This window comes from Onychostruthus taczanowskii, unplaced genomic scaffold (assembly GCF_017590055.1).
Source record: "Onychostruthus taczanowskii isolate IOZ18803 unplaced genomic scaffold, ASM1759005v1 scaffold37, whole genome shotgun sequence".
Classification (NCBI taxonomy): domain Eukaryota; kingdom Metazoa; phylum Chordata; class Aves; order Passeriformes; family Passeridae; genus Onychostruthus; species Onychostruthus taczanowskii.
The window spans coordinates 781,096-793,665 of NW_024501126.1; the positions used below are offsets into that span (position 1 = coordinate 781,096).

The 12,570-nt window shown below is 44.9% G+C and overlaps 1 protein-coding gene across 1 annotated transcript in view; it reads left to right on the forward strand.

The window, feature by feature from the left end:
• Positions 1–4,540, forward strand: part of BARD1 (BRCA1 associated RING domain 1) — a 41,066-nt gene extending 36,526 nt beyond the window's left edge. Inside the window, exons 10-11 of the mRNA XM_041411793.1 lie at positions 2,490–2,587; positions 3,277–4,540. Of these exons, the coding sequence (XP_041267727.1) occupies positions 2,490–2,587; positions 3,277–3,606 (428 nt within the window). The 3' untranslated portion in view covers positions 3,607–4,540. The remainder of the gene's footprint in view (positions 1–2,489; positions 2,588–3,276) is intronic.
• The last annotated feature ends 8,030 nt before the right edge of the window (positions 4,541–12,570 follow it).

Below are 12,570 nucleotides of genomic sequence, written 5' to 3' on the forward strand. Positions count from 1 at the left end.
ATTCTTCCTCCATGGGTAGATAATCCTTGACTGTTCCCCTCAGTGTTGTAAGAACCATCCTCAAACACTGGTTGCTGCTGGCACCCGCATATCAGAGCAAGTTCTCCTCCTAGATCTTGTATGGAAAATATGTTCTCTAGTTGAAAATGTACTGTTTTTCCACCATCAAAAAAAACCCCAGAGGGTTTTTTCTCCATAAAGGGGTGTGTGTATGTAGGCCTGGCTGTTGCTTCTTGAAATATTTGTATCGAAGGAAAATACCTGGGCACTGAGAATTTGTGCTCTTGGCTCTTTATGCCAAACACATCTTTTGTGTCACAAACCTGTTAAGACACAGATCTGGCCCGTTTCTAGCTGGGAAAGAAAAGTTGAAATGAATGAGAATGCTGATCATGCAGACACTTGGCAGCTTGCACGTTCCCAGTTTCTCCAGGAAACAGATGTGTGCCTCGTGGTTCTTGTGGGCACAGGGAGAGCAGGATACAGGTGGATGAATCTCTCCTGTGGCCCTCTTGGAGGATTGTAATTAGGTGTGACAAGGAACTCTGAGGCTTCCAGGCTCCTCAGAGGAGCTGCAGTGTGAAATGGACTGACGTGCGTAGGCAAGACAGACCGCACTGATTTTGCATTCTGTGACATCAGCACTCCACTGACATTAGTCACTTCCCTGACTTCATTTGTTTTTTTCCAGGCAAGCAGCAGTTCAAAAAGACATTGTAGTCTTTTGTATTCATTCAGTCTTTTATTACTTTTGTGTCCCATTTGCTTCATTTACTGATGCTGGCACTGGATGCTCAATTTGTGATGTGCTTATTGTATAAAAACCACATCTCTGTGGTGAAAGTCCTTGAAATTGAGCTTTTGCTGGTGGATTGAAGTAAAACATGCTCTTAATGAATGGGCAGTTCCATTCTTAAGATCAGATGAGACTTCTTCCTTTATGGTAAGTGGCACCCATTAATATCTGTATTTCCTTGGAGGGAAAGAACAGCAGTGTAAGTTAGAGGCACATTGACACAGGAAGTCTTGTTGAATTGTGGTGATTTAAAATAAATAAATAAAATGTGAAATAGCTTTTAGATTTATTTCTGAGTTATGAGTACTGAAATTAAGTTATCAGTATTCATTGCTGTTATCAATAATGAATATGTAAGTTGCCTTTCTGGAAAATCCATGACTAGGTTTGCCCTTCTAGTTCATGTTAATTTTCCTTGAAGGAATGAACAAGTGCAAATAATCAATCTGATACTTGTACAGAGAGGCAGATATTTGCTGCAGTATTCAGACAGTTGTAATTTGCTGTAGGGCTTTATCTTTTTCAATGTAAGCACATTGAAGGACTTCTACTACCTAAAATGTAAATTCCCATTGTATTTTGTGAGTTTGTATGAACTGACAGCAAATTACTGCGAGTTTCTTTCAAGATCTCTCCAGATTAGATATTCCTGTCCATTGGCTACTTACTGCCACGGCATCCAAGTGCTTTTGTCAGTGGTATTTCTCTTCATAGCCTTGGGCTTTCTTGCTTTTTAGGGTCAACCCTCCACAGTTCTCTTTGATTTGGCTCAGTTTATAGTTTTTATATACTGTGGGTTTGCTATTTTCCCGGTGCAAAGAAGTTGCCTGAATTAGAAACAGGGTGGAAGGAGTGAGGTGCTATAAAAGTTACAGCCTCGGCCACATTGTAAATCCTCGTGGAACCCTTTGCAAAATCAGCTTTGCAAACTTTTTCCTGGGTAATTCTTATTAATGGCTGCAATGTACAGGCAGGCAAAATGTTCCATCCTTGAATGGGTGACCACAGCAATTCCTCTCCCTGGAGTGAGGTCAGGCAGTAGATTTTATGGAAGTTAGCAATGCATTACCATCAGTGCTTTTTCCATTGGAAAAAATAACTGGCCTTAAAACAAGGTAAAAACATGTTGACTCTAAAAGACAATCTCATTATGCAGCAGTGCTAACAGAAACAAATGCCACTGTTAAACCCCAGCATAAATCTGCAGTTCATGCTGATCCTGGAGACCTTGAAATCCCATCTGATTTGTTATTTGAGGCCGTGGCTGCTCGGAAGCAGCTTTGTGCTTGCCTTGTAATTGCTCTTTATCAGGCAATTGTGTCCGTTCCATAACTGCTGGGCTGGCTCCGCACGCTGCCTTCGAGCTCCCAGTGATCAGCAGTTTGACATTTGACATTAAGTGCTTGACCTTTAGAGGGTAAGAGGAAGAGCTAATAATTCCTGGTGTTTATAGCACTGATTTTAGTGTGATATTACTTCTCACCATCTCTCTTGCATCTTCAGGCACTGTTGTAAATTTTTTCGGGCTTTAAAAGCAAATTGCTAAAGCACACCAAGCTTTGGTGCTGTGTGAATGTAACGTCTTGCATTGTAATAATTTTATCTTAGACACGTTTTAGTCCCTAAAATGACATGCAAGCCTCTCTTAAAGCCCGGGGTCTCATTTCTGCCTCCCTTACTGTGGTTTTTGCAGGGGTACAAGCCTGTCTGCAGAGCTCAGCTCGAGAACAAGAAGAGAAGTACGAAGTCCAAGGTGGCCCCCGGCGAGGGCGGCTCAACCGGGAGCAGCTGGTGGGTTTTAGTGTTCCACACAGCCTGGATTAATGACCTGGGGCTGGGCAGCTCTGCCCTTTGCCACACACAGAGGTGCAGGAGGTGTGATTTTAATGTGGTCTTGTACAGAAAATTTGATTATGTGCAAGGTGATCCAGAGAGCCGTGAACACCCATAAAGCTGTCATTTTTCTCCATTAGTGGAGATGTTGCTGTAACCTTGTCAGGGGAGCACTGTATTGCACACTCTGTAGTGTCACACCTGATGGGACAGGAAGTGATGTGCTTTGGCCTTCTCTGCTCAGCTTTAGAGCGTAGTTCTGAAAGAAAAATGGTTTTATTACTCTTTATTTCCATTTAGGGCCTTTTTTACACTTAACTGGGTTCATTCCTGGTTATTTGCTGGATTACACTGGAGAATTTATTAACTGAATTGTAACAGTAGCTGTAAATACTCCTAACTCATAGTTCAAACCCTGTTGTGCTGGAAAGTATTTAAACAGAAGCAAGAATTTACCATATAAACAAGCTTTTCTTGGTTGCATACTTACCCTGAGAACCTTGCATGTTAAGTTACTGTTGTACTTTCCAGCAGTGGTTGTAAATTGTAGGGGTTTTGTACGCTCTGATTTTTCCTTCCCACTTTTTTCCTCTCTGTTCAATTGTGAAGTCCTGTATTCATGCTTCTTTCTTTTTTCTTCCACGCAGCTGCCTAAGTTGTTTGATGGATGCTACTTCTATTTTTTGGGACCTTTCAAAAAGCACCAGAAGAGTGACCTGCTGGAGCTGGTGAAAGCAGCGGGCGGCCAGGTGCTGGTCAGGCAGCCCAAACCAGACAGTGACGTGACACAGACCATCAACACAGTGTCCTACCATGCAGAGCCCACCTCTGACCAGAGGCTCTGCACTCAGTATGTCATCTATGACGTGGCTTCCAAGATCCAGCCGGAGAAAATCCGGCAGGGCAAGGTGTGGATGGCCCCCTCCAGCTGGCTCATAGACTGTGTGATGTCATTTCAGCTCCTGCCTGTGGAGTGAATGTCAAACAGCAGCATCCCGAGAGCAAGGCTTTAAAATGGGCTCAGTCTTGGGATGCTCTGGCAAGCTGCTGAGGCTGTGATTTCTGCTTTGGATTCAGGAGAGCTTTGAGCATTTAAGTGAGTCACTAAGGTGGCTGATATGCTGGCATAAACGAACATACAATGGAGGAAAGGATTGAAAAATGTGCCTTGGCTTATTTAATATGCTTTATTTTTCATTGAACTTAATAAATGCTTAATAAATAATCATTGACATTTTATAACTGGGGTTTTGCAAAATGAAATTTTTTGCTTTCTTGATTTGAATCAGCCCTTTGTAGGCAATTGAGCTTGACTCCATTTATGTTGTGTTTAACATCAATTGATAAGGATCTGCTGTAATTATCAAGATTTCCCAGGCCAGAAATTGTATTTTTTTTTTAAAGGACTCAATGCATTTAACCTGTGCAGACATGTCAGGGGACATTTATTATAACTTCTTACAACTGATTTTTTCTGGAAATTCTTGGCATGGGATAAGTCTTGTGGAAATCAGAGTTAAATAAATGACCTGAATTCATCTGGAAGCAGACACTTTTGAGAACACTGTATTTAAATATCTTGGTTTAAAATTTACTTATTTGTAAAAAGATTCATGCTTTACTCACGTCTGTCCTCATTCATGCTTGGAAACATATAACTAGAATTCAGTTCTATTTTCTGAAGGTTTTTAAGCATTGAGATCCTTATTTAATTAATAGTAAATATTTTTGTAAATTTGGATGGTTGCTCTTATGGCTACTTTAAAGACAAAAACCAGTGATCACAAAAGAATTGCTTCACTTTGCACCTAAACAATGGTGTACCTAAGCTGGCTACACTGGATCAATGCTTGATTATTTCATATTTGTTACAATATTTCTCATAATGGCTCTGAAGTTATTGTCAGAATGTTATGCCCTCGCTCTGTGCTCTTATGTAATGTTTTGTATCTTAGCTTGTGAATTTGTAATTGAGAAATGGTGTCTTGGAGTAATACGCAATAAGAATGATGGTTGTGGGCTAGTACACAAGTTTTGGGTGTTTGTTTTTGTACTGTGGGGAATCATGAAACTTTGTGTGCAGTAAGTTTGGAGCGTCTGTTGCATGAGCTTGGCTGCAGAATAAGTGCATATCCCATACATATATCAACAGGTAAATGAAAACACTTTTCTGTGAGCTCAGTACAGCTGTGAAGATGGTGTGTCACACCAAGAGCTGCTTTTCAGAGGAGGAGGAGGAGCTGTTTCTGTGCCCATTGCTGCTGGAGGTCCTGTGCCCTGTAGAACCCTTAGAACTATTCACAGCAGGTAGAACAGGTACAGTTTTCAGTAGCATCTGCTAGATTTGAGTAGCTGGAGTATCTTAGTCTTATCACTTATGCTAGACTGAGTCACTGCTGTTCACTGAAAGCAGGGCTCATTAATAAGTGGAACAGCCCATGGGATTAATGTGGTTTGGGGTTTTGTACAGATAAACACTGGCAGAGAATGAGGTAGCCAGTCAATACTGTGTGGGCTTGGGCATTTGTCTTAACAGTTATAGCACATTTGAACTTGGCATTTCATGGCACATCAATATGCCTAATGCAGTGTTCTTTGCAAAAGTAGTAGTGAATCTCTGCAAAATTCTTAAGAATGGAGTTTTTCTGCCCTGTACCAGGAAGAAATTCAACCCCTCACTAATCCTGCTTTATGTTCTAAAGGGGAGGCAGCACTTTTACAGATTTTAAGAGCTGTTGTTCCTTGGCAGATGCAAAGAAACTCAGTTAGAAAGTTGCCATGAATATTTTGGGGTTTATTAAGCCATGCTCTGAACTTCAGCCTTGTTCTTTTAAATACAATGGTGTTACCAAGCAGTGTTTCTCTCCAGTCGCATTAAGAATCACTCCATGTCACACTGAGGAGAGACCCTTACCCAAGATTAACTCTGGCCCATCTGCTTCAGGTCTCTGCAGGAATTCAGAGTGTCAGCAGCTTATGTACAGGTAGCCTTGAAGAGCCTCACAGTAGACTTTGATGCCAGAGCTACAGCAGGTGCCAAACACTACTGAAGCACTGCAGGTACACAAAACTTAAAGGTCAGTGACACAGACCCTGCTTAATTTGCTCTTTCTCATTGTTAAAAACAGAGGGATAGCACTTGATAAAAGAGCCTTGTAAGAATAGATCATGTCCCTCAATCCACTGGATGGAGTTTGGCTCCTGAAAGCAAGGCTCTAAACTCCTGAAGCAGGGTGAGGAGTGTGTAGGGATCATTTCTCTCTCACTGTCTCTTGTGTTCTAAAACCCAGGTGCACTAAAGGAAAGTACTGGGAGGCAGGCTGAAAATGGAAAAGGTATTTCAGGAAGTGTAAGGGACTTGTGGTCCTGATGGCCATAGTAGCCTGGCTTAGTCAGAAGCAGTGAGTAGATGAGTTTATCAAAATCTATATTAGAGGTTAATGAAGAATTTCAGCTGTAACATGAATTTATATTAGTGTTCTCCTGCTAATCTGCATGTACTTAATGTGCACTCATGATTGGGGCATTTCACAGAAATTGAGAATAGTTTGGGTTGGAAGGGATCTTAAAGTTGTCATTTAGTGATCATTACCTCACATGAAAAGACAGAAGACCAAGGCTTGTATTCAGGATTATAGATATTTTTATTGATCTTGATCAAAAACACTGTGCATCACAGAAGGGCTTGGACTGAAATGGATCCTGAAGCTCATCTCCTCCCACCCCCTTGCCATGGGCAGGGACACCTTCCCACCATCCCAGGCTGCTCTAAGTCCCAATGTCCAGTCTGGCCTTGAACACTTCCAGGGTTCCAGGGGCAGCCACAGCTTCTCTGGGCAGCCTGTGCCAGGGCCTCAGCACCCTCACAGGCAAGTTGTTCTTCCTCAGTTAATGCTTTTCAAGCATCTTTTCTTGAAAATTATCTGTATCTCTTGATTAATTAGCTGATCTGGGTCACCTAGTAACACCTTCAGTAGGGCATCTGGGGTTCAATGACAACACCAGTTTAACACCCTGAATAGTTAACAGAAGATAACATTTTTAGTAAATACTATGAAATTTTTTTTGAGAGATGTTTTAATATTTCTGCAGATAGTTCAGGGAAACAACAGGCAACCAAGCAGAACCAAACAGCAGTAGCTGCTTTTGCTCTCAAATCAGAAATGGCTTACCTGGGAGGTGCTGTGGCTCTGTTTCTCACAGCCCTCTTGTAATGGTAACAAGCATGGGAGTGCCCAAAGTGGTAAAAAAGATGTCAAGCAAATGCTTCACCCAGCTGGCACCTGCACAGCCTTTAGGGGGATAAAGCCCCTTTCTTCTGCTCTGTCCCAAGCTGTGAGCTGAGATTGAACTTGACCCAACATGGTTATCCCTGATCAGGCTGGGCAAGGCTCACTGGAGGAGTGAGTGACTGAAGGCAATTAATTCAAGGAAGGGAATAATTCTAGGCAGGGGATTGAAGCTGGTTGTATTTCCTCCATAGGTCTAGTGTCTTAAGACCAGACTTACTCTGGAGCAGTTATTTTGTGTGGCAGTCTTCCAGAAGAACTGCATCTTGGCTGATGAAAATTCTGCATTCTGCTCAGGGCAAAGCTGTCTGCATGGAAGCTGTGGCCTGGTGTAAAACTGCATGTTGGTGTGGGTTATCTGGGGGAAGTGTATAAACACAGGGATCATCTGGTGCCCCTGCCTGTGCCTGCTGTGCTGCTTCCAGCTCCTGAAGGCCAGATTTGCTGCCAGGGTGGCAGAGGGAAGGCAAACAGCAGCTCCTCACTGCCAGCCCTGCAGTGCTGACAGAGCTGCTGGGCTGGAGCAGTTCTGCCCTGTCCTGTCCATTGGCTGAGCTGCCAGCAAAGTCTGGGTAGCAGCATCTTGGCATCTTGTTGAGGACAAGTCTGTGAAACACACTAGAACAAAGCTTTTCCTTTTTCCTCCTTGGGCTATTTTGTACTTCAGTGCTGGAAGATCACCTGGAAATGGGGCTGATGTGATGTCACCTTCATCACTTTGGCCCCATGTCCTCTCTCTGCCTTCACTCCCATAAGCAGTTTGATGGAAAGGTTTGAATCTTTGATATCTAAGGGTACTGCTTTGTATTTAGAGAGACAACAAAGGAGGCTTAAATACCAGTTTAAAAACTACAGCAAGAGCTCTTTGGACAGCTGGATAGTACTGGCTTGGAAATGGGCAGCAGCGTCTCAGTGGAACAAATGAAGATTCAGTTGTTTTTAATAGCAGTGCAGCATGTTCTATCTTTTCAGACTTGTTTGATTTAAATTAATGGTAGTTTAACTAGTGTTAAATTGCCCTTAAAAGCAGAAGAACATTTTGTGTGTAATCAGAAGGAAGAAGGGGGGGAAGCCTCCCCACCTTTATTTATTTTTTTCCTATGGAGAAGATGCACTTTGCGTGCTTCAATTTAATTCCCGGCAGGAGGGCTGGGCTGATGAAGCAGCAGAGAGCCGTCAGCTCCCGCTGCGTGTGTGAGACCCCGCTGTCGTTCCCTGCTCGGAGATGCCGAGGGCCACGGGGAGCCTGCTCCCCAGGGCCTGTCGTGCAGCGGGGGTCGGCACGTCCGGCTCCAGCGGGCTGGGGAGAGCTCTGCTGCACGCCTGGGAGGAGTTACGGAGCAGCACCGCCCTCGGCTGCCTTACGGTGCCTGCCCTGGATGGCCGAGGGTGTTCCAGAGGCGGGGAGGCTCCTTCCCCGCGTGGTGAGCTCCCCTCGGGGCTGTGCCTGCCCTGTGACAGTCACTGCAGCAGGAGTGGCGCTGCCAGCAGAGCAGAGCTGCCACGGGGGCTGCACCAGGGCAGGGCTCCCCTTCTCAAGCCCCGCAGCAAAGCAGGTACACAGGGACAACAGGGTTAAAATAGGGATTAAAAATGGAATGTGAAGCAGCAGCTAAGCTGGCTGTTTTGCTCAGTTTACTGAACTGATAAAAATGTACTTATTTCTTCAGCTAGTTTAATTTCCTGCTAGTTTAGTGAACTGCTAATTCTCAGAAGAGCCAGACTCCCTGGTGAGGGAGCAGGTGGGAGGCTGCCTCTTCTGGGGGCTCAGTTGCAATAGGAAGGCCTCTGAACTGAGGGTTTTGGATTGCCATACACAGCTGTGTACTTCCCAATCCCCTGAGGGGGATCCCAGTCTCTTTGCAGGGTTTGTGCTGGATGCTGCTGGAAGCCTGACCAGGGAAATGGTTCTTCCTGCTCTCCTGGAAGTGTCAGCTTGGAACAGCTGGTGCCAGGAGAAACCCAGATCAGCTGTGGTTTGGGTCTAGCTGGAATTCATGGTCTAGCAAAATTTAATTCTGCAGCATAAAGGATCTGAAGGAACATTTAAAAAAAATTGTGAGCCTTTTAATTGAATTAAATATTAATATGGATAATGCAATCAATGCTTTATTGATTGCATTAGCCACAATAATGTTTAATTCAATAAGTCTGCAGTGCTGGATCTTTTTCTTCCCTCGTGCAGCAGGGGAATGCCATATGCTCTGCCTGGCTGTGTCCCCCAGGCTTGTTTCAGGAGAGCAGGAGGTGATAGGATTGGGAGAGGGCAAAGGAGCCAGGCTGTGCTCGGGGTTGAACTCCTTCATGTGCCCTCAGGTTGGCTGTGTAAAGCCAGGCTCACTGGCATGGCTGGATTCAAACCAGCTACTCTTCGTTGCACGCATCTTTTCTAAAGCCCTCTTACAAACAATATTGTTACTAATGCCAATACTGTCCCTGACCCCCTGTGCTTTGCTTCTGGAGCCCATGCCCCATGCAGTGCTTCATTCCTGCTCTCAGCAGTTGAGGAGCTGTGTCTGTCAGAATGGGAAGGTTTTCTACCCTGAGCTCAATAACGTGCTTCTGAAGAGGTGCCAGGTTCTGGTTTTAAACCCAGCCAAGCTTGAACAATTTTATCTGTGGTTGTAGGCAGAAGGCTTTTATTAAATTAAAGTCACGGTTTTGTTTCACTGCAAAATTGGAGGCAGATGTTCTCCCCAGCTCAGTCCACTCACACTAAAAGGTTTCTGGCCTCTGCTTCTTTGCTTGCTGTGTACCTGTTGCACAAGATGTGGTAAAAACATCTGGGAAGAGCCTGGAATAAACATTTGGGGGTTTTCCAGTGATGTCTTTTAGTGGCCTCTTAGGGTGCTTGATGAAAGCAACCTTGACTCAGTAAGGAGAGCTGGAGGAACTGCCCATACAGAATTGGCAGCTGCTGCAGTGTCTGGGGCTCAGAAGTAGCCTGTCCCTACCTAGGCTTGGGTCTTGGAAGCTACAGATGTGGAGTCCCAGCCATCAGCAGGACACCAGACTTGCCCAAGGAGCTGGCTGGGTGTTTGTGCCTACCCTGCACCCTGGGCCAGCGTGGGACACTCGGGCTTTTACCAGTCCCTGTGGGCCCTGAGGAGATTCTCACCAACAGGCAGAGAAGGTGAGGGGGAGAAAGGGGTCAGGATTTGATTTGGTCTTGTTGCAATCCATTTACTTTTGTCAAATCCAAGGAAAAGCCCGTAACCTTGCTTTGATTTCCTCCTTACAGAGCCCATGTGTTTCAGCACAAAGCCTTACTAGTTTGCAGGGAATCTGGGCACAGAAAGGATGGGCACAGTGAGCTCAGCTGCAGTCAGCTGTCCATCAGGACCAGGTTTGGACACAGTCTGATGTTTTCCCTTGGTTTTGAGAGCCTGCAGTCAGGTACTTTAGGCAGGATTTGGGCTGAAAGACAGGCTGTGAATGCAAAATGCAGTAGAAGCTCCCAAATTCACACATAAATGAGTGAGTGATCAGATGCAGCAGCTCCTGCTGTGGTTGAGCTCCTGTGGTTGCTGCACACTTTGATCCACAAGCTGGAAGGAGCCACAGTTCCTGAAGGCCAGGCTGGCTCTGGATCAGTCTCTGGATGACACCACAGTGAGCTGTTAAATTGGGGGTGGCATTTGCACTGCAGGCATGAGCAGTAATATCTGACCATGGCAGGTAAACACACCTGAGTGCAGCAGGGAGAGAGGCTCTAACCAGGCCTGGGGATGTTCTGCATAGTTCCACACTTAATTAGTGCACATGAATGTAAGTATTTCAACTGTCTTCGTGTATTATATATTCACTTCTGGTCTCATTCTTTCCCCTTTCTCTTCACATCACTGAAAGAAAAGAACTTAAGTCATACAATTTCAAAGCAGAACACACAGAAAGTGAAAAAACCCTAAAATAAAGGCATTAGAAGCTATTCTGTCTCTTCATTGCCATGGTCACTTTCACCTCTTCTGTTCCTTCTTCAAACTGTGTCCACGCTGCTCCTGGTATTTCTTTCATCTTCAAAGAGATGATATTAAAGATAATTTTGTACCTGCTGGAGGAAGGAAATCATTGTTTTGGTGCTGCCCAGCCCAGCACAAGAACTTGGGAAGGAGCTGATGTTGCACTGCCCATCAGCATTCATGTGGCAATGGAAGAGGTTTTACACAGGGGCTTCAAAGCTCTGCTCTTGGCATGAGCAACAAAATTCCCCTGCTAAAGGGCAGCTGCAAAGCTCACTTTCTGAATCCTCCCCTCCCCAGAGCCTATTTTGCAGGGTTTCTCTGCCCAAAGCAGATGGGAGAGCTCTCTTTGATCATCTTGCACTTGTAACCACCTTTGCATGGGTGCCTGCTGTGCCCACTCCAGCATTTTAGCCTGATTCCCTGCATCAGAGCAGTCCCACACTCTGGTGCCCAGACTTTTCCCTCTAATGCATTTTGCATTAGCAGCTAGTATCAGGAAATCTAGTATCAAAAGGTTAATGTACATCCATTAGTCCTCTTCCCCCTTCTTCTTTATGTGCTAGTAGAAGACAACCAGTTTCATTAAATGCATTAGGTCTGGAAGCAGTTGAAGTTCTGTATGTGCAGAGCTGTGGGGCTATTAATAATGTCCTGTCTGAGCACTGCAGGTAAAGTGGGATTTGTGGGTGTTGAATGATACCTTTCAGGTGTTTTCCAGCCTCCATAACCTTTCTGTTTCTCTTAAAAAGAGTTGGGGGGCTTGGAGACCTGCTCAGGATTACTTGCTTGGCATCTCCTCCTTCTGTGTGGTCTCTCAGCTATGGGCAGGGTAAAGGAGGAGGGATGCCAGGGAAGTTGGGATGGTTGTGTGGGCTTTGAGCTGGCTTTGACAGCCGGACTGTTCCTCCAGCTGCAGCGAGCAGTTTTCTCCTTCCTCCCCCTGAAGCCAGCATGACAATTTCTGTCCCACTAATTACAGTGAAGCTGAACCCTGTGAGTATCTCGTTGCATTCTCTGACGTGCATTTTAGACAAGGTCAAGCTGTTTCAGTGAAAAAAATCTATTACTCTAACAATCCCAAGTGGCAAGTGGGAGGGCTGGAGGGGGGCTGGCTGTTTGTTTTGCCTCCTGATGTGTTTATGATTTGAGGAGCGTGCCACATGTTTTAACTGAAACCTTGTGTTTTAGCACTGCAGACCTTGGAAAGTCAGTAATTCAGGTGGTGCTGCTGCAAGGCCTCCTGTCTCTGTGTGTATTGGGTTTGCACAGCAAGGTTTTGGGAGCAGGAGAAGCTGCTGGAAGCCCCCACTGGAAGGAGTGTCAGACAGCCTGTGATGCACTGCCTGCAGCCCCCACTCCCTGTCTCTCTGCCACTGGGGGAGAGGAGGTAGACAAAAAAAAATATCTCTACTGAAGGCTCAGGGACATGAAGATTTTCAGGTGAAGTGGGGACAGACAAAGCAGGGTGCATGAGCAGGTCTGGGCGTGCGAGTTCAAACACAGCAGAATCATGGCCAAAAGAAAAGAAAAAAATTCCCACGGGCTTTAATTTCACTTAATGAGAAACCATTCACAGTGTTCCATTTCTGATCCATATCTTTCCATTCCTGTTCTAATGGTAATTACTGTAGCAGTTTATTAACAAAGAAATCATTTGATAGTTTTCACATGATCCCATACTTCAAGTATC